This window comes from Streptopelia decaocto (assembly GCF_964273445.1).
Source record: "Streptopelia decaocto genome assembly, chromosome: 1".
Taxonomy (NCBI): domain Eukaryota; kingdom Metazoa; phylum Chordata; class Aves; order Columbiformes; family Columbidae; genus Streptopelia; species Streptopelia decaocto.
In genome coordinates this window covers 209,513,098-209,541,006 of record NC_138663.1, presented here as the reverse complement: position 1 = coordinate 209,541,006, position 27,909 = coordinate 209,513,098, and the positions used below count along the sequence as shown (strand labels likewise).

At 45.9% G+C, this 27,909-nt stretch overlaps 1 protein-coding gene across 1 annotated transcript; it reads left to right on the top strand.

Moving 5' to 3' along the window:
• Window positions 1-1,445: 1,445 nt before the first annotated feature.
• DGAT2 (diacylglycerol O-acyltransferase 2) lies at window positions 1,446-27,437 on the top strand. Its single transcript, XM_082043470.1, has 8 exons — window positions 1,446-1,578; window positions 9,955-10,074; window positions 11,126-11,233; window positions 11,704-11,774; window positions 19,655-19,859; window positions 23,687-23,861; window positions 24,798-25,000; window positions 25,992-27,437. The coding sequence occupies exons 1-8, from the start codon at window positions 1,539-1,541 to the stop codon at window positions 26,144-26,146; spliced, it is 1,077 nt and encodes a 358-aa protein (XP_081899596.1). The 5' UTR covers window positions 1,446-1,538; the 3' UTR covers window positions 26,147-27,437.
• The last annotated feature ends 472 nt before the right edge of the window (window positions 27,438-27,909 follow it).

Sequence of the window (27,909 nt, the reverse complement as noted above, 5' to 3'; positions counted from 1 at the left end):
CCTTCCACAAATAGGCAGCTCTGCATGTTCCTTGCTTTCAATGGGCTTTTCCCTGAGAGATCTCAAGGTGCTTTTTTAATTTTCCCCAAATTATAGAAGATGAAACTGAGATTAGGGAAGGAGGAGAGGCCCGATACTTTGCTCAGGGGTGTAGCAAAATCCCCCCTTTAACAATAGGGCCAGACATTACCCCGTTTTAAAGAATCTGGTTTAATATTCTGGAATCTGGGGCAAATGCATCTGTCCCTATCTGTAAAAATCTCTTGCAAGTGCAGCCATGTTAAAACCCTGATAAAAACTTAAATGTCACCTCATTTCTTATCGTTCTTGCGAACAGATCCATAGACGTTGTCAGGAGCAGAAAATGAAGCTTGGTCAGTGGTTTCTACAGGCTATCTTGATGGCCGGACTCAATAATCATGAGGGTCTCTTCCAACCAAAATGGTTCTTCTATTCTGTGAAAATGAAACTTAAAGAAACTATTAAAGCTTCTGTTAAAAAAAAAATTTAAAATCTTACTTTTTCTACCTTTTCCTCTTAACATCGTGCATGCTTTTAGGAATCTGGATCTCCCAGATCCCACTGGGGAAGCTAAAATCAGCCAAGAGTGGGGTGGGAGTGCATCTGAGAAGGAAAGAGACCACAGTACCTTAAAATGTCCATCACTAGTGGGGACCTGGGGGGATTTTCCCCCGCTCTGTGTTGAGGGGAAGGAGAACAAGGAGGAAAACAGCTTGCAGAGGGTGTGGGGGGTGCCTCCTGCCTTGCCATACTATCATAGAATAATTTTGGTTGGAAAAGCCCCTCAAGATCATTGAGTCCAACCATTAACCCAGCCCTGGCACTAACCCATGTCCCTGAGAACCTCATTGTCTGTCCAACCCCTCCAGGGATGGTGGCTCCAGCACTGCCCTGGGCAGCCTGTTCCAATGCCCCACAGCCCTTTGGGGAAGAAATTGTTCCCCACATCCAACCTCAACCTCCCCTGGCGCAACTTGAGGCTGTTTCCTCTGCTCCTGGCGCTTGTTCCTGGGGAGCAGAGCCTGACCCCCCCTGGCTCCAAGCTCCTTTCAGGCAGTTCAGAGATCAGAAGGTCTCCCCTCAGCTCCTGTTCTCCAGCTGAACCCCCCAGGTCCCTCAGCCGCTCCCATCACACTTGTGCTCCAGCCCCTCACCAGCTCCGTTCCCTTCTCTCAACTCGCTCCAGCACCTCAAGGCCTTTCTTGGTGTGAGGGGCCCAAAACTGCCCCCAGGATTTGAGGTTTGGCCTCCCCAGTGCGCAGTACCCCCCCAAATCCCCACCCCATGCAGCAAGTTGGATCACCTAGACCAAGAGCTCCCCCCCTCCCCACCCCGGGCTGAGGGACCCAGGCGTCCTGCCTGGCCCCGCCCCTCCCCGCCCTCTTCCTCCTCCTCCTCCCGGGTCTATATAGGGATGTGCAACCGATCACTTCCCTACTCGCTGCACCGGGGCTGCGGAGCCGGGTCCTTTTTTCCATCCCATGGCCCTGGCCGGGACCTGACCCCCCCCCTCCGCAATGAAGACCATCATCGCTGCCTATTCCGGGGTGCTGCGAGGTACCGGGGGGGTCTGGGGGCGTAGAGTCGCATCCCGGTACCGTGAGGATGCAGCGTCCCGGTACCGTGAGGATGCTGCAGTGTGGGAGCAGCATCCCGGCGGTTCAAGGTGCAGGGTTGGGCAGAAGCAACACAGAGACGCTCAGCTTAATTTCTAATATTCCCCTTTTTCTTCCTGCCTGAAGGAATACTTGTTTAAGAGGGGGGAGGACGGTGGAAAAAAAGCAAAATGCAATGGCGGGGAGGCTGGCTGTGGTTTTTCTTAGCGGTGAGGATTGCAGCTCTCTACGCAGGTTTTGCTTTTAAGCGAGCTTGGAGGGTTGGGCTGATTTTCTGAAGCTGTTGCAAACGGCTCAGGTTTATCTAAGCGACTTTGCGCCTTGGCAAAATGTGGGCGTGTGGCATTTGCTTAGGAACGAGCTTTTATTGTATTTTATTTCTCTCTCCTTGTGATGGTAGGAAGGGAAGTGTAGTAGTTTTATCAACACTGCGTGGCTGGTAAAAATTCACTGTTGCAGCCTTATTTTGTAATATGGTGCCGCCCACACCTACATCAACAGAGGAGAAGATAAAAAGAGCACTGCTGGTTTTTGTTGTATTATCGTGGGGAGTTGAAGATTCAGTGTCGAGGCAAGGTTTTACATTAGGAACTATGCCCAAGTTCGCTTTTGCAATGCTCTGTGCTGGTAAGTCACTTCCTTGGTGAGAGGAACAGGTTGGGTATCCATGGCTGACACCCATCGTGGGCAGAGCTGTGGGCGCCGAACGCTTCCTGCTGCAGGCTGAAACACGTCGGTTATAAACATATCGGAGAGACAATATGGGAAATCTCAGTTTGCAGCCTCCCTCGTGTGCTTGTAAAAGCAGCTCTGGGTATCTCACAGGAATAAATTTAGCAAGTCTAAATATGTTGCTTGGTAGAGCCTCCTAACCCTCCTGTGAGGGTGCTTGTTTAGAGAAGCATCAGGGCTTGCAAATAGTGGGGGTTTTGCAGGAAAATGCACTTGGACAATGATTTGCCCCGTGCCTTGTGGAGGGTCCTTCAGTGATTGCTCTGTCTGTGTTGCAAAAGGCTTTCTGCCCTGCAAAAGCACACTGTGAATTCCTCTTGGTCTGAAGAGACCTTTGAAATGGCTCCTTGATTAAGCAAATCGTTAGCAGAGCTAAAAGGCCCTGAACCTGGTGAATTAACCCCTTAGCTCTTGCTTTCCCACCGTGTCCTGCATGTAGAGCTGCTGGTGCTCGTCTCCATCAGAAAGATGTGGAACCTGCCAATGTTGGGGATGGATCTGCAGGATCAGTTGTGAATGGATTGGGGAAAAGAATCTGCATGTGTTTCCCATGCTCAGCTCTGGTCCTTAAAGTATCTTAGCTTGCTTATACAACTAGCATGATGACAAGTGATGTTTTGAGATGAGAGGTCATTTGAATTAACAGCATGTGAACTGTTAAATTGAGAGTTAACCGCAAGCCAAGTCCAGAGAATAAATCATCCAGGAGACCTATAAAATATGTAGGGCTGACCTGAGACCTCGGCGGCCACCTTGGCAGCATTGACGTGCTAATGATGGATCTAGGACACGTGCATAATTCAAAATGGAGTGTGGTTTAGGGACAGTGATTGGCCTCATCTCTAGATAATCCTGCTTAGCAATGGAAAGCTCTCTTAACACTCCTCAGGTCAGTTTTCCTCTGAGGCACCTCGTGGGGGTCCTGAAGTGATATTTGTTGTTCCCTTACTCATTTCTTCACGTGCTTCTGCCCGGGGAGATGCGAGATGTTGCCTTGGTGACTGCAGCATCCACCAACGCAACCCCTTGCCAGCTCTGTAGCCTGTCATGGGCAAGAAAATGCAGGACCAGCTTCAAAGTCTGCCAGTCCAAAGCCAGGAGCTCAGACTCAGACTAGGCTTTGGGGATGATGACGTGGGACCTTGCAGGTCAAAGGTGGGCAGAGGTGATGTGGTGTAGCAGTTCATGCATGGGACCTTATGTGTTGCTTAATCATGTTAGATAACATCCCGCCCCCCCCCCCCCCCGCCATGTAGAATATTTAGAACAAATCCACTAGACTTTCTTTTCTCCCTATATTTTCTGAGTATTTTGCCTGTGTGAAGGGCTGATTTATGTGGGGTGAGAGTGTGAATGGCTTATATTGTCCTTTAGCCTCCAGCCTTCATACTCGCCTGACACCCGGCTTTGTCCCAGTGCTTGTAAGTTTGGCTGAATTTGTCTGAAAGTCTGATCCTATTAAAAACAAAAGAAGGTGCAGACATCTGCCTCTCTGACCATCCCTGTGTGTATGCAGGAGAACTCTCTGTTTTGGATGCTAACCCAGTGTTGCAAAGATCGGAGCAGACCTTGGACCAATATCTAGGGCTGGATGATGCTTTGAGATGCTTTGGGTGGAAGGGTTTGTCATCTCCTCATCTTGACCTGACTCACTTTGGCCATGTGCTGGCCAGGTATTCTCCTCCTTGTGTTTGGCAGAGCAGCAGGGAGGTGCTCAGCTCTCCCGAGGAAGGATGATGGTGTGATCAGGACGTTTAAGGGCTGTCTTTTGAAGTATCTCCTCTTATCTTGTTTCATCTTACAGAAGTTCTTTGTCTCCTTTATTTTGGCTGGACTGTGGCATTGGAACAGGCTGCCCAGGGCAGTGGTGGAGTAACCATCCCTGGAGGGGTTTAAAAGATGCGTAGATGAGGTTCTTAGGGACGTGATTTAGTGTTGGGCTTGATAGTGTTGGGTTAACAGTTGGACTCAATGATCTTAAGGGTCTTTTCCAACCTAAATGGCTCTAGGATGCTATAAAAGCAATATTAAACTTTAGCAATGTGGAACAAAATTGTAGAATAGTTTGGGGTGAGGAAGATAATTTCTCTCATCTTAACCTCGGAGTTAGTCTTATACTGCACCTGAGGTTTGCCAGACCTCACTTCTGCTTGGGGGTGGACTTTGGGGTGCTGTTTTGGGATTACAGCATCCCCGTTAGCTGTGTTGTGGTGTTTCCTCTTGACCAAGCTGCCTGGGAGGTGGAGGTTTGGCCTCATGACTGAGTCCTTCTTTTAGAGCTCCTGCACTCCTGCCCCGTGCACACTGACGAGATGTAGTAGGATGGTTCCCTTTTTCTTGTCTAGAGCTATTAAGCCTTGCTGACTTAAATCTAAAACCGTTGGCTGGTTTAGGGCAGCTGGGTCTATGCTCATGTTACACTACTCTAACCAACACACAGCTGCAAGCGTCGAGACCGAAGGCCAAGTTCAGTGTTGCGAGTAAATGCAGATCTACCACGAGATAAATGTCATAACAAATTTGTTCATTTGCTATGCAGAATCCCAGCTCCTTTTTAAAGAGGTTGAAATAAATGTCTCCCCTTTAACTACGTCATTGACCTCCAGTCACAGGCATTCTTTACTGCAGGTAATATGGGATTATTAAGTGTTATTTCTCTCCTGGGGCATGAGCAAATTGCTATACAGCTATGTGCAGGGCAGGATAAATATACTTCATGCTGGTAATTTGTTATTCTCTAACAAATAATTGACTATCTAGCAACACAAACAGCAAAACTGGAAGTGGAGAGAGCTTGTGTGTTGCAGCTTGAGGCATCTGAGTGAACTTAAGATGGAATAACTTGTGTTGCTCAAGGGGCTTTACAGACATCACATCTGATGTAGCAGCTTGCCGTGCAGACTCCTGCTCTTGCATGGGAGGCTGGGTCCTCACAAGTTCCCTAGAATTGGTCTGCTTATCTATTCTGGCTTTTATACGCCTCCGATGTCAGCTTCTACGCCAAAAGCGTAGCTCAAAATGTCCGTTCACACCTTATGCTCTGGAGAGGCCCAGCTACACTACATCTAATTCGGTTTCCCTCTAAATAAGCTGTGTGATGCAGCATAATTTTTGGCCCAGAATTAACATGATAATTGTCTTGAAAAGGTAGCAGATGAAGCTTGGCTTTAAGAAGCTTTCAGTGTATTTTTAACTATCTGTAGCACTTGTACTTCCTCTCAGCTAATTTATCTGACTGTTTCTTAATTAAGTGTTGTGAATTGGGTTTTTTGGTGCCCAAGTGTCACGTTCTGTTTAGTTCTTCTCCTGGGACCTTTGGGTCTAGGCAAGGTAAATAATGATTTTTGTGCATTTTGTCTGAAATAAACTGTGCTGGAAGCATATCAGATGCTGTCCGTGGCTGAGTCTGTGTTGTAGACGTGAGTCTGATGCTTGGTCAAATCCTTCATTGACTCCTTGGTAGCATCTCTTGTGCCTGACTCTGATGGCTGCTAGGATTAAGTGTAGTAGCTCCATCACAATTTGGTGAATAGATGTCAAATGTCACTGAGCTTCTTTGGAAGGCTGCGGATGGCTCTTATCACTGAGTAGCAGTGAGGTCTCCTGGAGAAGTCACTTCTGGCCATCTTGGCAAGTAGCATCCTTGAGCCATGCATGGATTGGTGCAGGCAGGATCCCACCAGTGCTCCAGGGCGTGGGCTACAGTGAGAGTTTGGAGGACTCAGGACCTCATCCGAAATCAGGAAAGCTGTTGTTAAAGATCTCTGCTGTGTAGGCATGTGTTGCTAAGGGTGTGATCCCAAACAGCCGGGCTGTCCAGTCCTGGGACAGGTGCCCTGGAAAACAGAGCACCTGGAAGGTTTAGGTTGGACATGAGGAAAAGGTTCTTCACCCAGAGGGTGCTGGACACTGGAACGGGCTCCCCAGGGAGATGTCAGAGCCCCAAGCCTGACAGTGTTCAAGAAGAGACTGGACAACATCCTCAGACACACGGTGTGAACTGTGGGGTTGTCCTGTGCAGGGACAGGAGTTGGACTCGATGATCCTTGTGGGTCCCTTCCAACTCAGGACATTCTACAATTCTATGCAAATACTCCAGGGGCTGTGTTGGATGGCCAGCACACAAACTGTCTTCAGCAGTAGAAGATGGAGATTTGTGTTCTTCCAACATTAAAAATATTTCCTTAGGAAAAGACTGATACAAATGGGTACCAAATACTGAGATATACAGCATTATTTGCCCTAAAATTAATCATAGTTATGTGTGATAAGCCTTATTAAACTTAATTTTAGGCTAATGTATTCCCTGAAAGTTAGAAATATTGCCTTTCCCATGTTTAATTCTCCTTTGGGTTTTAATATGTGAACGATGTTGGTGTGGGCCCACAGGTGAGCCCTTGAAAGGAAGGGTTTTCTTCAAAGAACTGAATCCAAGTATCAGTGTTCAGTCATTCTGCTGTGGCAAAGACCCTAAAATAAAGCCATGTTTCTGTTGGCTTTCCAAAGCTCTTCTGTCCTGTGTCATCAGCAACCAGCCTGGTTCTCCAGAACATGGAGAATCTTCCCCCAAGTCCCTCCTGGCTACTACAGCTGAAGGAGAAAAGAAGCAAGGCTTGTATGGAGGGTTGAGCATACGAGGTGTGAAGTCTGGCACTATGGACAACAAGCTCAGGCTGGCTGGAAATGGCTGTGTTAGCACTAAAAATCTATAATTACTCAACCTGCAGTTGATGCACTGGGTCCATCTGGAGTGTGCAGGTTGTTGGTGCAAAGGTGACACCTCTGCCCTTTCTCACAGTCCTTTCCATTGCCACTGGACTTCTTCTATGTCCTTAACCATGAATTAAATGTTAATATTGCACATCCCATGGTAACTACTGGCTTTTCTGGTGTTGGAAACCTTGATCTCTGTGAAGGATGTTTTTGCTTTCAGCAAATAACTGACCCAGGACACCACTTGTCCAAGGGCAGATGCTCAGCTGCCTGCTAAACCTGTGCCTTCCCTCTGTCTTAATGCAGTTTGGGAAACAAGTTGACAGGTTGACTTATGCCGCCTAATACTGGTCTATTTACAGGGCTAGTGATCCCTGCAATTTGTTAAAGCATCTAGAAAATGCTGAAGTACAAATTCTCATCTGGAGGGGATCAACACTTGTCCTCTTCGGGGGAAGAGGATGGGGATTTATCTGATCCAAGGCGGGAGTGCTGGATTAATCAATCCAAAGATGCTTTGGTAGTGTTACTACAAATGCTGGAAGGATCAGTTACACAAGGCTGGGCTTTTATTGTGGATCACAAATAATCTCTAAGACTTTTGACTTATTTTGAGGTTATAGCGGTGTCACTGGCCATATCTCTATTGCTAAAAGCTCCCTTTAAACTAGTATCTAGCAGTCCTCAGGCCACATGAGGTTTGTCCATGTGCGATTTTGTAAAGCAGGTTTTTAGGACAACAAGTTTCTGGAGCTGGAGCAGTGACTGCCCCAAGGCTGTGGCCCCTCGGCAGCAATGACAGATTTCTCTTACCCTTAGACAGATGACTCTGACCTGGTAAAAAAACAGAGTGTAATTCATCACTTTACCCAAATTTGAGTATTTACTGTCAAACGTGAAGAGCTGCTGCACAGGATTCCTGAGTCTTCCTAGCGTTGCAAATCAGTGTGTGTTGGTGGCTTCACTCATTCACATGTTGCCTTGTCTCATCTCATAAACTGGAGTTACAGTTGCAGTACTAAGAGTGAATTTAGCAAATATTATGTTATCCTGCAAAGACTTGCCTTCAACTTGAGCTGCTGCTTCAGACTGGATTAGTGCTGTAGGTTTCAGTTTGCTGGCAGTTGCTGTGTCTTGATCTATCCTTGGTCTACTTGGAGTAGTTAATGCCTAATCCCTTGCAAGGATTGTTCATTTGACATGGACTAAGGAAAGCCCAGGATGTGGGCTAGCTATAGATTTAGGCTACAGGGTCTGGTGTGGCTCTTGGCTGATGTCCTTTACTAGCAGAAATGCTCAGGAATGTATGTAGCTGTCAGTCCTGGGTATTGTGCTCAGGCTTAACATTAAATAGTATGTAAGAGGAGCAGCAAAGAAGCTGCAAAATTAATACAACAGCTCTTTGAGGACAGCTGCTGTGCATTAATCGTATTGCTTAGACTATGGGGAAAGACTTTTGAGCATGGCCTGTTGTGATAGGTCAAGGGGTGATGGTTTTAAACAGAAAGGGAGGAGATTTAGGTTAGATATAAGGAAGAAAAGTTTTACACTGAGGGTGGTGAGAGCCTGTCCCAGGTTGGCCAAAGAGGTGGTGGATGAACCATCCCTGGAGACATCCCAGGCCAGGATGGACGGGGCTCTGAGCAACCTGAGCTGGTGAAGATGTCCCTGCTCATGGCAGGGGTGGCACTGGGGGAGCTTGGAAGGTCCCTTCCAACCCAAACTGTTCTATGATTCTAGGTTAGACAACAGCAAAGACTGTTAAATATACTTCACATATTTAAAAGATGCATTAGTGAAACCTTCTTTGTAGAAACTACCAAAACTATGGTACATACTCTGTCTCTATAGAAGAGACTCTTCTCCATCAAACTTCAATTTGACTAAGCATGAGCACTTGCCATGGTATCACCATTAGCAAAGTCCTGCCTTCCCCACAACATCAAGGACTGAACCCATTCAATATAATAGCTGCTTAGCAGCATCATGTCCTTTTTAATAAAAGGCTGATCCTTAAACAGAGAAGGAAATATGTAAACACACCTGGTTTGTTCATAGGGCAGCATCTCGATTTGCATTTTAACCAGTTATTATGGTGCTTGTGAAATAAAGTAATGAAAAGAAGGGAAGGAAAACTGATTTACAAGTGCTTCTTTCTTGAGGTGGTTGAGTGTTTCAGCAAATGCTGCAGTAGGAGGTTCCTCATGTAGAAGTGAAGTCACTTCGGTGTTTTACTTGTTCTCTCCCCACTTGAATAACTTAAGCTTCTAAGAGTGGCTTTCAACTCCTTCCTTCTTCAGTTGCAGTTTTTGTGATCGTTTTCCTTACTCTTGTAGGTGTGGATCCCTGGGGTCATGAATTGAGGTGTTGCTCAACCAGCCCTTGAGCTCTGCTGTGTGAGGCTGGACCGCAGAGCTTTCCTTGAACACACGCGTAGGAGTTGTGCAACAGTCTCGATAAAGGCTGGATGAGCAAGAGTTCAGACCACAGCCCTGTGTGTGCTTTGCCTGTGGTTTGGGACAGCTGATCTTTATCTTCTGGTGAAATCATGGATTTCCCTGTTATCTACCGCCACTTCCAGGAATGTGAAGTTTGAAGTGGGCGGTAGGATCATGTGTTATGGTCAAGGCAATAGGGTCTTGCTCAAGTGGGTGCTGCTGTTGCCCATTAGTCCCTTCCAGCATCCCCAAAACAGCTGGATGTTTGCAGATGACAATCTTTCGCCTTCTGGGATGCTTAAACTCCATGGGAAATATTAGTCTTTGTCAAGTCTTGCTCTAAAAGTAAACTGTATGAACATCAATTTCTTTGAAACCTCCTATCTCAAAGTAAAATATGTAAATGTAAATTTATTCCTCTCTTTTTTTCTTAGGCACAGGGTCGAACATTCTTTCTTCTCTCCAGGATTTGTTCTGGCTATCTAAATCCAAAGTAGAGAAACAACTCCAGATCATCTCTGTGCTGCAATGGGTTCTCACTTTCCTCATCATGGGTGAGTAACACCTTTTGGCCTAAAGCAAAGCTTGTTTGCCTTAATTCTGGAAGAACTGTAATGCAGAAATGTTAACTTTTACATAAGTATTAATTACTGGATGTGTACTGCAGCAGGACAGTCCTTGGGGTGTGTGCATATTGTATAATAGAACACATTTGTGTCATTTGATATTTTGATAATAAATGGCTTTACCTGGCTCTAGAAAAACCATAGGAGCTATGGAAAGACCTACTGATTAGCTCATGTCTATGTGTACCATGCAAATAAGATGGAAGCAACTGGAAATGTCTCACCTGACTCATTCGTGGGCATATCCAGAGAGAATAAATTTCTAAGAAGTTTCTTAGAAACAACCAATACCTGATGCAACTGATGGCAAACAGGAGTGCCTCACTTTTGGCTTGGTCACCATCCAAGAGATACCAGAGATGGGCAAGAAGTTTGTGTTAGACCAGTAAAACAGCAAAGACTGTTTGTCTCTGGTTACTTTTGTTTTGTTAAGCTTCAGGCTGCTCTGCTCCATAGTGTTGCTGATAAATAAACTGGAGAAAGGTGATGATTGCAGTCAATCAAGTCTCATTGTTCCTTCCCAATTTAGTTTGTGCTGAAATGTCGGTAGCATTTGTGGGTGGGATCTCTGGCACCATGGTGGAGTGACTGGTGTAAAGCTGGTGTAATGTGTGGAAGGTTTATGTAGTTGTGGAAGAAACTCCATTGGCGTAGGCCATGAAATGTCGATGCTGGTGGAGTCTTGATCTTGCTTGGTGAAGCAGATGCCGCACCTGGAGATCTTATAGAAGAGATACCTGGAGAAACCATAAAGGGGTGGGTTGAGGTACTTCAAAGCTTTAGAGGAAGCTGCCTCAGTCCTACATACAGGATTTTTTTTTTTTTAGCTAAACCTATTTGCATTGAAGATTAATGACATCAGATGGAGATTAAGACTTCAGTATAGAAGGGTCAAAAGGCAAGGGACTCTTAATGCAAGTGTAAATGTAGACCAAAACCTGACGCAACCTTGTTTTCTTCTCTTTTTGGACCCATCCAGGTGTTGCTTGCACTTTAATCCTCATGTACATACTGTGCACAGATTGCTGGGCCATTGCTGCTCTATATTTAGCCTGGCTGGTATTTGACTGGAATACACCAAAGAAAGGTAAATATTGCAGCATAGATCTTTGCTGTTGAAGTGTCCCTGTCCTCATATTTGGACAAAGCACTTTCTTATAATAGGTGGGTTCCCTTCTTAGTGGGACTTGACTGAGTCACTGACTGCCCTCCATTGCTTTAAGACCACTGAAATCATCTAGGATCTTAGGCTTTCTTCCCCAAAAGATGAATCTGAGGTTAACATTGAGCTGTTTCTAACTGGAATTGCTCATTGCCCTACTACAACAGGTCCTACACTAAGTTTTTTGTTAGGCCTTAATTAGCTTGAAGTATCCTAAAGCCCTGAGTATGGATGGTTTCACCTGATTTTAGAGCGAGATGCTGGTGTCCCACTTCCTTAATGGAATGAAATCGATAAGTTGCTGTCTAGCTAGAAAAATTATCTGGAGTCCTATAGGATTCTTGGTAGGCACCCATGCAGAAAGAGCTTTAAAAACATTATTTTTGTCTCTTCAGGAGGAAGAAGATCCCAATGGGTGAGAAACTGGGCTATATGGAGGTACTTCAGGGATTATTTTCCAATAAGAGTAAGTAACAGTTTAACTCTATGCATTGGAACTTAACTGGTTTAGACTGGCTTGTAATAACCCTTATGGAGATGATGTTGGACCTACACTAGTCTATACATGACACTGAATGGTAAGCAGGACATAGCTTACTTACCATTGCCATACTACTGCTTGGAGCAACTGTGGCAATAAAGTCTGAAATGCGTCATCAGTGGTGGTATCACGATTTGTAGAAGATGCTGCTTCTGATGGTTCTATCACCAGAATTCTGGAGGCAATCAGCCCTGTAGCAATAAGGCTACATCTCCCCAATTTCTGTTCTGCAACAATCCTGTCTTGTGCCGAGCCCTGACCCTGTTTCCCTCTTGTAAATCTGGCTCAGTTTTGGTCTGTTTTCCAGTTATACCCTAGGGTATAACTGGAATGGGTAAGAATATCTGGCAACCCTATGCACCAGAAACCCTACCACTTCACAGGGATCAGGGAAATGAGCTTCCAAGTCCAGCAGCTTTTGGGAAAGGGGGTTTCCAGCACCAGGAATAACTCAAATTCTCCGTCTTGTAACTCTTTCCCCTTCTGCTTGTGTTTTCCCTGCTAGTTCAGATGTGTTGCAGACCAAGGACAGGGCTGTCAGTCGGCTCCGGGGACTGTAGAATTAACTAAAGGACTTGGAAAGGAGCAGGGGCCAAATTCAGCTGGGGGGGAACTTGATCCTCTTTGGAAGGACACACGGCTGAAGGCACTATTATGTAAAGGCATTGGCACGTTTTATTCAGCCTGAGCAAAAGAGAGTGACCTTGCAATGGCTTTTGATGAACCACCCTGTCCTAAGGTAGTCCAGCCTCAAAAGACAGTAGGGAATAAAATACCAGTAGGAAGCCAAACTGGTGTAGACTAGATTCCTCCTTTGCAAAGTCACTTGAACTCTCAGGCTGCCTGAACAAACTGCTGGTGAACACCCTTGCCATATTCTTGCTGCTATTAGCAGGTAACTCTTGGTGAATGTAGGTATACATGGAAAAATAAACTGCAACTGCACAGGCTGCAAGTGGCAGGTCAGCCCAGGTCTCTGAAAATGGAGAACAGAGCATGATTTAGTGTTGAAGGGTCTAAATTGGGTTGTCCTCTAGTGCCAAGTCCTCAGTACTGCAACAAACCCTGCCCTCTTGATATTGCTGAAGGTAAAACAGTGCTAGTTTCTACTGGGGGCATAATTCAAGAAGGTCACCAGTAACAGCCGGTCCCCTCATTTCACCTCTCTTTTGGTGTATTTAGCCCTCATCTCTGTGGGAACATGCTCTGCACCAGCCATGTGGGTCAGATCCACTCTATATATTGTAAGTTTGTCAAACAGCTGGGTTGTTCAAGTAGGTTTAGATATGAGATTGAATAGATAAACCGAGCTTGTGATGTTTCAGGTAAATACTTAGTATTTCTCATGATCCATTTGTGAGAACCCCTTGTAGCTGTAATTCTGTTGTCATTAAAGGGTAGAGTTGTGCAAGGTTTACAGAGCCCATCAGTAAATCATAAAATCACAGGATAGTTTGGGTTGGAAGGGACCTTCCAAGCTCATCCAGTTCAAGCTCAGAGCCCTGTCCAGCCTGGCCAGGGATGGTTCATCTACCACCTCTCTGGGCAACCTGGGCCAGGCTCTCACCACCCTCAATGGTATGCAATGGTATGGTAAATGGTATGCAAAGAACAGCATATGAGGGTTGACAACTGTAGCATAACTCCTGCACCTGCTATGGGGGAACAGCCAGCTGGCTGCCCACTTCTTAAAAGCTGCTATGGGGATTGTGGGGCTGTGAGGTGCTAGTGGTGGTTGTTTGCAGTTATGGGATTGATCTTAGAGGATGAACCATGAATATTATGTTTTGTAAGGAGTGGCACCAACCACCAGAATGTCTTTGGCTTAAATTTGTTGAAAGCACAGGAACTCCTTTATTAAACTATTCACCCGTCTGCAGGCAAGAGCGAGACTGGGCTAGAGGGGAGTCACTTCTGTCTGCAAAATCCCCCTTGTCTGAGTCCTGAACTGCCTGTGTAATGGCTTAGCAAGGCTTGGTTTGCCTCCCCAGCTTTTGGTTTGTTGGGGCAGTCATCTGCTCTACCTCACCCTGTGCCATGGTCACAGCAGTGACAATCTTACTGGGACGCTTGTCACGCTAAACTCAGCTTTTGCAAGCTCTGCATGTACAACTGTTACCAGCACAGGTAATGCTTGCATTAGGACTATTAGCTCAGATTTTACTCCTATTCTAGGAAACAAATAGGAAGTGGAATAGCAGATTCTTTTTTCCCAAATCCTAAGGCCACCTCCCCAGGAATTAGGGAGCCAGTTCCCAGGGGGTGACTATTTCAGCACCAAATATTTCGGAAGGGGAGATTTCTCCGTGGTTGCAGATCTCAAAGCCAGGGCTTCCTTGTACCAAGCTGGTGTGAGCTCAGTCTTGTGGCTGCAGTCTGGATCTGGTCAGACAGAAGTGCCACCAGTATCGACCTCTGACAAATCTGTATGCTAGAACTTTCAGTTGGATTTGCACAGCTCTTCCTGCTGGCATCAGGCTTCTTTTATCAAGTAGCTGCACAAGAAGGTGGCTCTGCACATATTGATTGTGATTAAGCTTGGTCTCCACCCAAGTCAGCTGTGCCTCCTATCCTGAAACACCAGCAGGACTATTGTACCTGTATCTGGAGACACCCAGGTCATGTTTTGTAATACCAGGTGGATTTGGGAACCAGCCTGAATCCAGATCAATTGCTCTGCAACAGCAGAGCTTGTTTCCATTCACCAGGGCTTCATGCAGTTGCTCTGACAGTAACAAGCTATTTTAGGGCACTGGGAGCTTAAGTTTGTCTGCTGCTTAGTGGCTGGCCTTACAAATAGTGCTTTAAGCTAAGCTGTGCCTGAAGCAGCTGAGGAAGCTTCCAGTGAGCTAAATCCTGCTGCTGAACAGCCAGGTAAAGTCCAAGCTCTTGCAGGCATGAACGTCCATCAAGTTGGACTTGATCCTTGGAGGTCAGGACATTCTATAGTTCTATGGTGCTGTGCACTTGGCTGGACTCAGCCCCACTGCTACGTATGAGATGTCATGTGGGGAGTGCCACAATCTAAAGGTCTTTTAGTTAAAAAAGCCGTGACCGTACCGTGTTAACACAGCTACTGATTATCTCCATAGGCAATAGCACTTCAGATAGTGAGGACTGCAGACCTTTGGCTCACCTTTGTCGAGCAGTGAGCGTTTCAGATGTGTGCTATGAGACCTTCTTGGTCTCCTGCCAAGATGGGAGAGTCAGCAGCGTGCCAGAGCACAGTCTGTTGCAAGACAGTGACTCTTTTTTGCGGCGCTTGTCTCGCACTCTTGTGGCTTGGCTGGCTTCCTGGTGAAGCTTCTCCTTAGTTTGTTGGTATAGATGACTTACAGAATGGAAACAGAGGCTTTTGTTTCCTGTGTGTGTAGTGTGGTGGCAATACTGAGAACCTGGAGGGGTCTTCAGGTCCTGGCATGAATTACTGGGAAAGCGAGATAATTTATTCTACAGCACTGTTGGGTGTGATGCAGCTAATTGCAATTGTTCCATTGTTTTGCAAGCTTATATGCTGACTACCGCTGCTTGGATCCTGCAGGATGAGCTCTAACTTTCTGCTTTCTGCAAACTTCTGTGGTCACAGAGCTGTTCAGCTTTGCAAGTAGGCTGAGCACCCACCTAGACTTATTTTCTTTCTGTTTTTTGGCTCCTGGTGCTGAGCAGTGGTGTCTCTGCAGTCCTGTTTCTCTACACTGGAATGTGCTACTTATTCATCCTGTTTGCACAAATAAAATCAGGAATACTGTTCTTTGGACATATCTGACACTCAAATATTAACTAGTTTTTAACGTCATCGCGCTGCTCTTTTGCTTCTGTAGGCACAATTAGATCTGTTAAATAAATCTGTTATTACTAGAGCAGACGGATGGACCTTTGCTCCCACTGAAACAGGTTTGGTCTCAGACAGCAGCTGGGAACAGGTGTGTTAGTGCAGAGGGGTGAAGGTCCAGCTTCAGTCCCAGCGCTGTCACCACCTGGCTGGGATGCAGCAGACCGAGCTTTTGAGGATCTGAGGGCTGTATGGGACTGGAGAAGACCTTGAAGGCAAAAGGAAAAACCTGTTGAACTTTCAGAACTGAGTTGCATAAGTGGTGTTGTCAAATGACACCTACAGCAATTCCTTAGGACAACCTGATAAGGCAGCCCAGCAGCTCAGGGGTTGCTTGTCGAGGCGGAAGGTGCAACAAAACTAGTAGTGAGGGGTCAACCTCCTTCAGGCTTGCTTGAGACTAGAAATAAGTGATGACAGCACTTCAAAAATTGCTGCTTCCAGATTAAATTTAGGAAGCAATGAAGGCTCTGCCTTTGCTGCTGGCATGTCAGACCCAGGGCTGAGTTTATGCATTAGCAGATCTAAAACCTGCACCACTTGCAGATAAGTACACAAACCTGTCTGACGCCTGGCAGTCCTTGCTTGCCCTGGCTTGACTTGAGTAGAGGAAGACAAGCTCACCTTCTGTAGTGTGACAACCTGTGGAAAGCAGTGGCAGCCTGCATGGGCCAGACTGGTAGGCTGACTCTCAGACCTGTAAATCCCTGTCATGAGCATTTGATTATCGTTGGTTCTCCAGTGCTGCTCAGATATTCCTCTTTTTCCTTATCATGGATGGGATGTGCAGGTGAGATGGTTCCAGCACATCCCTTATCTTGTTCCAAAACTACTTGTGGAAGTGATGTGGGTGAACATAGTGGGTATCACCTACCCTATGTCTCTGTAAGACCTAAACTTGCTGGAGAGGGGCCAGAGGAGCCCTAGAAATGATCTGAGGCTGGAACAGCTCTGCTGGGAGGACAGGCTGAGAGAGTTGGGGTGTTCAGCTGGAGAAGAGAAGCTCCACAGAGACCTTAGTCTGGCCTTTTGGACTTAAAAGGGGCTGATAAGAAAGATGGAGACAGACTTTTGAGCAGGGTTTGTTACAACAGGACAAGAGGTAATGGTTTTAAACTAAAGGAGGGAGATTCAAGCCAGACATGAGGAAGAAATTGTTGCCCCTGAGGGTGGTGAGAGCCTGGCCCAGGTTGGCCAGAGAGGTGGTGGCTGAACCATCCCTGGAGACATCCCAGGCCAGGCTGGACGGGGCTCTGAGCAACCTGAGCTGGTGAAGATGTCCCTGCTCATGGCAGGGGTGGCACTGGGGGAGCTTTGAAGGTCCCTTCAACCCAAACTGTTCTATGATTCTTAATGGGAGGTCTTGGAAAGCAAACACAGAGGGATAAGGCCGCAGCTTGGCTGGGGTTCGTGTGAGGTATGCAAGCAATGGGCTCCACTGGGAACCAGGTGTCCTTGCATGTGGTGGAGGGGCTGGAACAGGGTGCTTGTCATGGCTGACAAGCAGGAAAACAGCATGTCTTCCATATGAGAGCACGAGTGGCTTTGCCAAGCTCAGCTCACAAACATCTCGTGCTCCAGAGTGACAAGGACAAACCCTCTGTTTCAGCCAGTTTCCACTTCAAGCACCTGTGCTTCATGCAGATGATGGATGAGGCTTGGAGCCTGCAAACTCCCACATTGTTCTGATAAGAGCTCTAAGAAGTGTCTGCCACTGGCCCAACTAAACCATGGGTGTCTGTAGGCACCAGGCCTTGAGTTTCTCCTTCTGCCCCTCTGTGCTGGTGAGACCCCCTGCAGTGCTGGTCCAACTCTGGGTCCTCAGCACAGGACACACATGGACCTGCTGGACAGGAGCCAGAGGAGCCACAGGAAAGATGTGAGGCTGGAACAGCTCTGCTGGGAGGACAGGCTGAGAGAGTTGGGGTGTTCAGCTGGAGAACAGAAGCTCCGGAGAGACCTTAGTGCGGCCTTTCCAGACTTAACAGGGGTTGAGAAGAAAGATGGGGACAGACTTTTGAGCAGGGCCTGTTGTGATAGGACAGGGGGTGATGGTTTTTAAACTAAATGAGTGGAGATTTAGATTAGATATAAGGATGAAATGTTTGACACTGAGGGTGGTGAGAGCCTGTCCCAGGTTGCCCAGAGAGGTGGTGGATGAACCATCCCTGGAGACATCCCAGGCCAGGCTGGACGGGGCTCTGAGCAACCTGAGCTGGTGAAGATGTCCCTGCTCATGGCAGGGGTGGCACTGAGGGAGCTTTGTAGGTCCCTTCCTACCCAAACCATTCTATGATTCTATGATAAAACTGAGCAAGAGCTCACAGATGATGGAATTTGTTTCCCCTCTAGTCTTTCCTGAAGACTGGTTTCCAGTTTATAGTCTGGAAAGCACTGTTTGCCCTAATGGGTCAAGGGACAGCCCTCCCACTCTGGGGAGTGAAAGCAAAGTCATCTACTAATTGGGCAAGAAGGGAAAGGGGAGTTTGACTTGATGTGACACAGACTGTGGGGTTCTACAGAGTTGCTGCAACCACAAGCATCTGCACACGCTTGCTGGAGCCCTTTGTGACCTCAAAGCTAGAGGAAAGCATGGAGGTGGGGGCTCTAAACGTGCTCAACCCGCTGCAGTGTCTTGCCTGTATCGCAGCTGCCGTCTTAAATAACATGAGTGCTGTAACCTCGTCTGGGGATAGCGGTGGGAATACAGGGAGGAGGGCATCAAATTTCTGGGCACGCCGCTTCAGCGTGTCGCAATGGCACTTCAGCTGCCCATAGCATGATTCAACAAAACGGACCTGCTTGCTTAATGCCAAAGCACTTCTTGGCCGAGACGGTGGAGTATGTAATGCTGAGGTGACGTCTTGGAAATCTGTGTTCTTTCCTATAGGAGCTGATACGCAGTGACCTTTTCATGTACAATTTGAGGGATAGGGTGCATGGAGTGCACATGCTGAGGATGCAACTGGGGCTGTAGGTCCTGCCTCAGTCTGAGAGCTAATGGGGTGTTGCATTTGGCAAAACCTGGCACCATTTCAGCTTGGAAAAGATTACATTTGATCCCTGCTTCTGCAGGGTGATGCAGCAGTCCTTTTGTTTGCTTACTCAGACTCATTGCATACTGTCAGGGAAAGATGTTCTGACGCATGGGATGCTGTTCCTACTTATAGCATCAAGAACCCTCTGGCACGAGTGCTACCAAGGTATGGGTTGTGCTTTGAAGTGTCCACGCTGTACAAACAGATGAGTACATGGCTAGGAATATTGCACAATCCCAGACCAACTTGATTACTGCTCCTGGAGCATGTCCTGCAGAAATTGGAGTATTTTGGGATGGATACCTTGAGGTGTCTTGTTGGCCCTTTGGCATGTAGGTCAGAACAAAGCCTCCTGAAAGGGACAATTTGCAGTGGTAAGCCACCATTCCACATATTTTCTCTCTTGGAGGGTGGCCAACTGGCATATGAAGTGGTAGGACCTTTTTTCAGGTATTAAGCAAACTTGCTTCTTTTATGGGACAGTGATTTTTATTCGTTTTTATCCTCTCATACTGGGATGGGAGCCACTAATGTGGTGAGAGAGGGTCTGGAGGGAGGCGTAGCTGAAGTAACACGGCCATGAAGAACTTGTCTGGTTTGGGCAAGAAGCTCGCAAGAATACTTTTGGGAGGAGTGGAGAAACGAAGGGCACAGGCTGCTGCAACCCAGCCCCTATTCCTGCTTGGCTGGCAGTTGTCTTCTGTCCAAGATCATCCTGTTTATTCTGTTCCTTCTGCTTGGGGAACTGAAGTCTAAGTGGCTGCTCTTACCACAAGCTCTGAGATCCAGAACAGCCCATACACCCCAGCCCTTAACCTGTTCTTGGTGGGGAGAGAGACAAAATTTGGGGACTTCTGATTTTTTTCCTTTTTTTTTTTTTCCTTATTACCTGAAAAATATCTGTTTTCATGTGAGCTCACTCTGTTCTCTCATAGCTGGTTAAAACTCACAATCTGCTGACCACCAGGAATTACATTTTTGGGTACCATCCACATGGCATCATGGGCTTGGGCGCCTTTTGCAACTTTAGCACAGAGGCCACAGGTGTCGGCCAGAAATTCCCTGGGATCCGACCATACCTCGCTACCCTGGCTGGAAACTTCAGGATGCCCATTTTGAGGGACTACTTAATGTCTGGTGGTAAGTGTAAGAACACTGTGTTCCTCCTGCTCATACCCTTGCCTCTGAACTGTCTTCCCTTCTTTCAGGTGAAAATATGTGGCAGAAGCTCACATAATCATTTATCTCTGGTAGCATCACAGAAAGGTTGCTTTTGTATAGTTGTCAAGAGGAATATATGAATAAATGTGATTACCATGGGCTGCGGGGGCTGTTGTTCCTCTGCATTCATCCTGAACTCAAGGATACTCTTGTTCAAAGGCATAGAACTATAGAATAATTTGGTTTGGAAGGGACCTTCCCAGCTCCCCCAGTGCCCCCCCTGCCATGAGCAGGGACATCTTCACCAGCTCAGGTTGCTCAGAGCCCCGTCCAGCCTGGCCTGGGATGTCTCCAGGGATGGTTCATCCACCACCTCTCTGGCCAACCTGGGCCAGGCTCTCACCACCCTCAGGGGCAACAATTTCTTCCTCACGTGTAGATAGTAAAGATATCTGACATTTGTAGTTGTGAGTGAAGAAGACAGAGACACGGGAGTGAGTTGTCCTGGTTATCATTAGGAGGTACTGGTAGATGAAGAAGTCACACCAAATGAAAACATAAAGTATTAATTAGTCTTTGAAATGTGAATACCAAGATTAGCTCTGCTCCTGGGCTCATTATCACATGAGCTGTCACACATCAGCTCTTATGGTGATGACAGATGCCCTCTTCACCCAGCCACATTTTTAGGTGCCTGCCAGGAGTAAAAAGCCTGGGGTATTAATAGAATCATTTTGTTTGGAAGAACCCCTTAAGATCATAGAGTCCAACCATAACATAACTCTAGCACTAAACTATGTCCCTAAGAACCTTGTCTGAATGTATTTTAAACCTCTCCAAGGATGGTGACTCCACAACTTCCCTGGGCAGCCTGTTCCAATGCTGTCAAGAAATTTTTCCTAATATCCGATCTGAACCTCCCCTGGCACAACTTGAGGCCATTTCTTCTTGTCCTATCCCTTGCTATTTGGGAGCAGAGGTTTGCATGGTTTCAGCTGTTCAAAAAGCCCTTTCCCTGAAAAGATGGGTCACAGGGAACAGACCATGATACAAGTTTGCTGAATGACATTGTCATTAAAATACTGGAGTCCATTAGAACAAAACTGTCAGAGAGCTTGTAGGTTGTGACTAGGCAGACAAAATAGTGTTGAAGACCTCAAGAAACTGTTCTTGGATGGCCCAATATTCCTTTTCAGAGCAAGGATGCCTTTTGGTCAGGTAGCAATGAGGGGCTAATGTTTAAAGACCATGACTTGAACAATCCAGTGCCCTTTTTTCTTTTCCTGGAGCGAATTCACCAATAAATGACCTTTTTTTTTTAAAAAAAAAAGTATGTTAATATAGTATTAATATAGTGTATAGTATATAATATAGTATTAATATAGTATTTTGGCTGAATCTGACTGGAGAGAGGACAGGAGTAGCTGTACTTGGCTCTGACTTGCTAGGTTTGACTGTTTCCAAGATTACTGCCCTAATCTGGTGAGGGAGAGGAAAACTACCTGGACCTGGTGCAGAAAAGATGTTTTTCCCTGAAAGCTGGTTTCTGTCATCCTGCATCAGATAGAAAGCTGCTGTGTGAAGTGCATAATTCCCATAATTTGGGAGTGCTGCAGGACAGCAGTGCATGAGAAGCTGGGATCTTCTTTCTAGTCTATCATGTCTATCAACTTATTTCATGGGGTCACTTAAGTTTCCACAGAGCATTAGCTTTTCTATATCTAAAAACAAAACAAACAAAACCAAACAAAAACACAAACATGTTAAATCTGCTCAAGATGACTGGTAGAGAAATCTTGTGGGCAGTCAGCACTTCTTCCCTCTTTTTTTTTTGGAAGGAAAGTGGGAGCAGACATGAGCAACATCACTGCTGATTAGGGTGGCCTGGCCATCCCTGAGCTTTGTGGTTAAATCAGGCAGGAATTCTGCTTCCTTTTTATTTAGGACTTAAGGCTATAGGGGTGATCTCGTGGACAAAGTTAACTTTCTGAAAACCACCATTGATTTTCACTTCTCCTATACTGGAACTTAAGGGTGTCACTACAAAGGCTTCAACTTCACTTGGGAAGTGCTGATGGTCAATCCTTTGTTTTGGGGATGAATCACTTCAAGTGAAATCCTAACAAATATTACCATGCCAATACACACACTTAGTTGGTTTACAAACAACTGTTGTATATCACAATGTTTTATAGCCTACTAGAGGCTAGAGCTACAGTGGGAAACCTTTAAGGCATGAGGGGATGGCCAGAAAATCCTATATACTGTGTAAATGTGCTCAAGAGCACAATTCAGCTATTGCCACTTGTCTGCATGTCTCGTTGCATTTTCTGGAGGAAGGATTTCAATGATCAATGTGAGCAGGCACAATCTCCTTCTGCTAACAAGTGTGAAATGGCTGAGAATAAATCTGTGCTGTCCCATTAGCCAGAGCTATGTAGTCAGAATGACCCTTGGTGTGGAAAATGGGAGAAGTACAAAGGCTTCTGTCTGTCCTGCAGAGCAGCAAGTACAGCCCGAGCCTTTCAAAGGAAACATAGTCAAGAAGAGTTGTAACTCTGCCAAAATAAATGGGGTTCTCGTCTTCAAATCTGGCTGATTTGTCTCAAGTGAGGTCTGGAGCTGGGATTGGTTGGTGACCTTGATGCCCAGGGTTTCAGGATGCACACAAAAGCTTGCAGACTCGCTCTGTACAATCCCACGGGACTCATTCATCACTTAGTTCTTGGGCCAAGTGATGGCTACCACGAGACGTGCAGAATCAGCTTCTAAAATTAAATTGTGTAATACTGCCCTTCCTAGTGCAATGACCTTAAGTACTCAGCACAGCTCAGATATGTGTGGATGGGAATGTAAATGACAGTATCTTGCTTCTCCTTGCCTTATCCCAGCCAAAAATGTGAGGCATGATTAAGCTCTGACAATAACTGTAGGATGAAAGCATGAGTTTCAGGAGCAGAGAATCAAACTTTCTAGCAGTTTTTAGAGCAATAGAGTAGCAATTAAAAGACCTCTTTCATTGGGCTGGATGATAAGATCCCCCGAGTAAAAACTGATGTTTTAGAGCAAGGAGTGCTTTGTAAAGCTGGAGTACTGTGACTGATAGTACAACCCTGTCCTTTCCAGTGTGGGATGGTTGGAAAGGCTTTTCCACACACTTGTCTCAGTATGGACTTACCTGAGCTTCTGTCACATACATCTCTTCCATCCCAGGAGAGCAGAGGATTGTCTTCTTGCCTTGCAAGAACTTGATGTTATTTCAGAAAAATAAATTGATTCATAACATACCTGCCTCAGGAAGGTTTGCTCATCTATTCTTTTTTTGCATCACAAAAGCATCCTCCCAAAGGAAGACTTATTCTACTGCTTGGTTTTGCTGAGGAACTGGTCAAATTCAGTCCGTCATCCACCAAAATAACACAACTGCTTTGCTTCCTCCGTAAAGATAAACCAGCTCCTACTGCAAAGCTTACTTGGAAGAAGGATGTCTTAGTGATGCCAAAGGCAATTGTTTAAGGTCAGAAGAAAATCCTTGCTGAAATCTTCCATGTTAAGGCAACTTTTTGAGAGCTGGTGTTGGGTGGAGTTTGTTATGACCAAGTCTAGTGCTGCCTAGGTCTGTTAACTGCTTGTTTAGTTAAAGAGCAGGTTGTCTGACAATATACCCAACCCTTTGTGGTAACAAGGAAGGTGGACAACTCAACTTGCAATCAAGGCACAAATTCCCTGCTACAAATTTGGCTGGTGTCTTCAAGATCCTCTTAATCTTGCAGCTTGACCCTTACTTCTGTCTCTTGGATACGCAGGTATATGTCCTGTGAACCGTGACAGCATAGACTACATCTTGTCCAAGAATGGCAGCGGCAATGCTATCATCATTGTGGTCGGAGGGGCAGCTGAGTCCCTGAATTGCACCCCAGGGAAGAACTCTGTGACACTGAAAAACCGAAAAGGATTCGTGAAACTGGCTCTACGGCACGGGTAAGAGGCAACCTCAATGAGAGTGATACTATTAGCATAGGACAGTTGATTATATCCCCTGACGCAGCTGATGTTTTGGGTGGATTCTTCTTTCTGCAGTCATACTGCATTGCGTGGGTGTCTACTTTGCATCAGACATGTGTGCGTGTCCTGTCTTCTGCCCCTGAGCAGAGGACAGGGGTAAAACGAGGTCTAAGAGCAAAGGAGGCTTCCAGGGCTAAGGAGAGGCAGGTAGCAGTAACCTGTGTGGGGCATTACCTGCACAGCCCCTAAGTTCTCCAGAGATCCCATGTTTCTGAAATAGTGTCCATCAAAAATCAGAGATGATAATATGTGGAGGGGTTTCTATTAGCTGGAGATTTGTTATTGAACTAGCCAGGCCCAAAGGAATTTCAAGGCCACCTCAGAAAGCTGTAAACAGGACCTGCTGTGGGAGTAAAACAGTTTTGCAACAACAGAGCAGCTACATGACGTAAATCAACAGACCTATCAGCAGTGAGATTCGGGTGCATGGACAGCTTGTGAACATAGACAATGTCCAATCAATTAATGCACGCTTGGAGCGTGGACGCACGATCAGGAAATAACTGCGTATATAAGGAGGCTTGTTTCTGTAGTAGATGGCTTTATGTGATTCACATTGAATCGGAATGCTGAGTCCTTTATTTGTTCCAACAACAATACATGGAAGCATATTCCATGCCTGACTGGGTGGTGTTTGACTGGCCCATTGCCAGGATAGTTATCTTCTTTCATGCCTCAAAAGTATATCTACCATAACATGTCAAGTCTGGCTGACTTATGTCATTACCTTGCACTGTAAACAAAGCTCTGGGCAATAAAACCTGCAAATGTGCAGCCTGACAGAGTACATGGCAGTGAGGGTGGTGCTGTAGACCAGGGGTGTGGGTTCCTAACATCTTGCCATCTTTCTAGTGCGGACTTGGTTCCTGTCTACTCCTTTGGGGAGAACGAAGTGTACAAGCAGGTGATCTTTGAGGAGGGCTCCTGGGGAAGATGGGTTCAGAAGAAGTTTCAGAAGCACATTGGCTTTGCTCCATGCATCTTTCATGGCCGTGGCCTCTTCTCCTCCAACACCTGGGGATTGTTACCTTACTCCAAGCCCATCACCACCGTTGGTAAGGACTATAAACACTCTGTTCTTCTCTAGGTAGTAGCATATTTGAGTCTATGCCATGCCCATACTCTAGTTGCTCTTGCAGTCTTGACTATAAAACTCCATTTTTCCTTCTATATCAACATTCCAGCACATGAGAATGAGTTAGAAGAGTTTCTAGAGGCTACGTGTCTCTCACCATGCTCTACTGCCAGCCAGTTTTGCTAGAGAGCTCTTTTTGGGGAAAAATATACTGTAGCTGCTACCTTCTATTATCTTGATGGGCTGAAGTTGGAAGCAGCCTTTGAGTCTTCCAACTCAAAGCAATGAGGCTTTATGGGAGAGAAAAAAGTGGAGTTTTGCCTTTTCCAGTGTGTATAGGGGAATATACAAGAACCACAGCTTTTATTCTTGGTTCCTCTTGATCGAGAAGGGATTTATCACTCTTCTGTAAGCAGAAGCAAGTGGGACTTCCCAATGACCTTGTGAAGTAGAGCCTCTGCAGTGCTGGCATTTGTGTAGTGGGAACTGGGGCTGTTTCACCTGGAGGAGGCTGAGGGGAGACCATCTCACGGTCTACAACTGCCTGAAAGGAGGTTGTAACATGGAGAGTGTTGGTGTCTTCTCCCAAGTAACAAGAAATAGGACAAGAGGAAATGGCATCAAGTTGTGCCAGGAGAGGTTTAGATCGACTATTAGGAAAAATTTCTTCATGGAAAGGGTTTTTGGGCATTGGAACGGGCTGTCCAGGGCAGTGGTAGAGTCACCATCCCTGGACAGGTTTAAAAGACATTTAGACAAGGTTCTTAAGAACATGGTCTAGTGCTAGAGTTAGGTTGTGGTTGGACTCAATCCTGAGAGTCTCATCCAACTGAAAAGATTCTATGGTTTAGTGCCAGTATTGGGTTAATGGTTGAACTTGATCATCTTGATGGTCTCTTCCAACCAAAACGGTTCTATGATTCTAAGAACATTGAAAATAACATGTGGATTTTATATTTTTTTTTTATCAGTTGGGGAGCCCATCACCATCCCCAAAATCGATAATCCATCCCAGAAGGAAGTGGACTTCTACCACAGCATGTATGTGGACTCCCTGGTCAAACTCTTTGACAAGTATAAGAGCAAATTTGGTCTGCCAGAGACTGAGGTCTTGGAAGTCAACTGAAGGGAACTGGCGCAGCAGCATCTTCTTCTCTCAGAATCAACACATTTTCTCCAGGAGTCCACACTGTCATCGTGTACTTGAAAGCATGTGTGGGTGTATGTGTCAAAGAAAGTGTTTAAAGTATTGTTAGACCATTTAAAAAACAGAAAAAAAAAAAGTTTTACTTTGGATAAGTCCCATTACAAAACTCTTTCTACTCAATAAAATAAAGAGCACAACTCCCCATTGCTATGAGGATTTGGATGGGAGAAATGATTGCCTTTGTAATCTGCTATATAATGCTGTTGGATTGCCAGCAATGAATTAGAAGCATTCCTACAGCTACTGTACCCACCAGCACAAGCTGTTTTGGGAGAGTAGGATTCTACTGTTTTTTGATCAAAAACCCAGCAGTTTGGTTTGACCGAGACAGCAGTATTACAGGCATGTTGCACAAGAGTCATATTAAGACAGGCTTAGATAGCACAAGGGCATTTCTTGCTTTGGAAAAGCCCCTTCTGAAAGCATAAGCAGGCTGCCAAACCCCCTGGTGCAGCATCTACTGTAGATGGTGCATGAAACCAAAGGATATTGCGAGTCTGGTTGACCTCGATTCATACAGCATGATGGATAATTTGGTGGCTGTAATGTCACCGCTTGTATTTTGAATGTCGGTTTAGAAGCAGGTCTGTCCCAGGCGCTGCTTGCACAAAGGCATTTAGCTGGAAATATGGGATGCCTTCATAATCAGGAAACTCCAAAGACAAGTTCCAGGAGCAGTGGGATGGTGCAATCATGTGTCCCTGGTGTTGCAGACCCTTGGGGTAGCCTGTAGGGAGAAATGCAATTGGGACTATTCATGGAAGTGTTTTGGATCCCAAAAGCATTTGGGGAAAGCTAAGAGTAACTTTTGCCCAAAGAGATGGCTTTTAAATATTCCGTCCAGTGAATGTAAAGGAGTAACCTTTCCATGCATAGGATCTAAAGTGAGTGGCTTTTAAAGTGTTTATAAAATGTTTACATGGGTGTTAACACTGCTGGTAGTGAGATTCCTTCAGAGTACAACTTGTTTATGTATAAACCTGAAACATTGCACTACTTGCATGTCTGACCTGCCTTTTCAACAGATCAGTTGAGTGTATTTTGAGCTCCAAAATGTGCCTTTCTTCCACGCAAGAGGACGGTACTTCACATTCCTGGAATCTTGCCTCTAAATACAAATGTTCATCTGTCATATTTGATAGACTATTCTATCACAGAGTATCAATTTTTTTGTACAAATTTCTAGAAATAAACTCGGGCAAAAACAGTGGTTTTCTGTGGTCTCTTTGGTGTTGTTGTGGTAGGTGGCTGGGTTTGTTACAACAGTTCTGTGCGATTGCAGCTGTACATTGGCTTTTATGGGGAGAAAACTGGTCTGTCTGTCCAGAAGTGGATCCATGTTAATCTGTGTTGTCCCTGCATGGGACACCTATGGTAAGCTAAGCAAATCTTCATGGTTGTAGGTTGGGTTTTTGGCTGTCAGTGTAAAAGGAGCTATGGCAGCCTACATGTCTGGCCCTCCTTTACTGAGCAAAGAAAGTTCATACCCTATTGCTGCTTTCAGCAAATTACTGTGGGTTTTGGTGATGCCTATCACAGAATCACAGACTGTCAGGGACTGGAAGGGACCTGGAAAGCTCGTCCAGTGCAATCCCCCCATGGAGCAGGAACACCCAGATGAGGTTACACAGGAAGGTGTCCAGGTGGGTTGGAATGTCTGCAGAGAAGGAGACTCCACAACC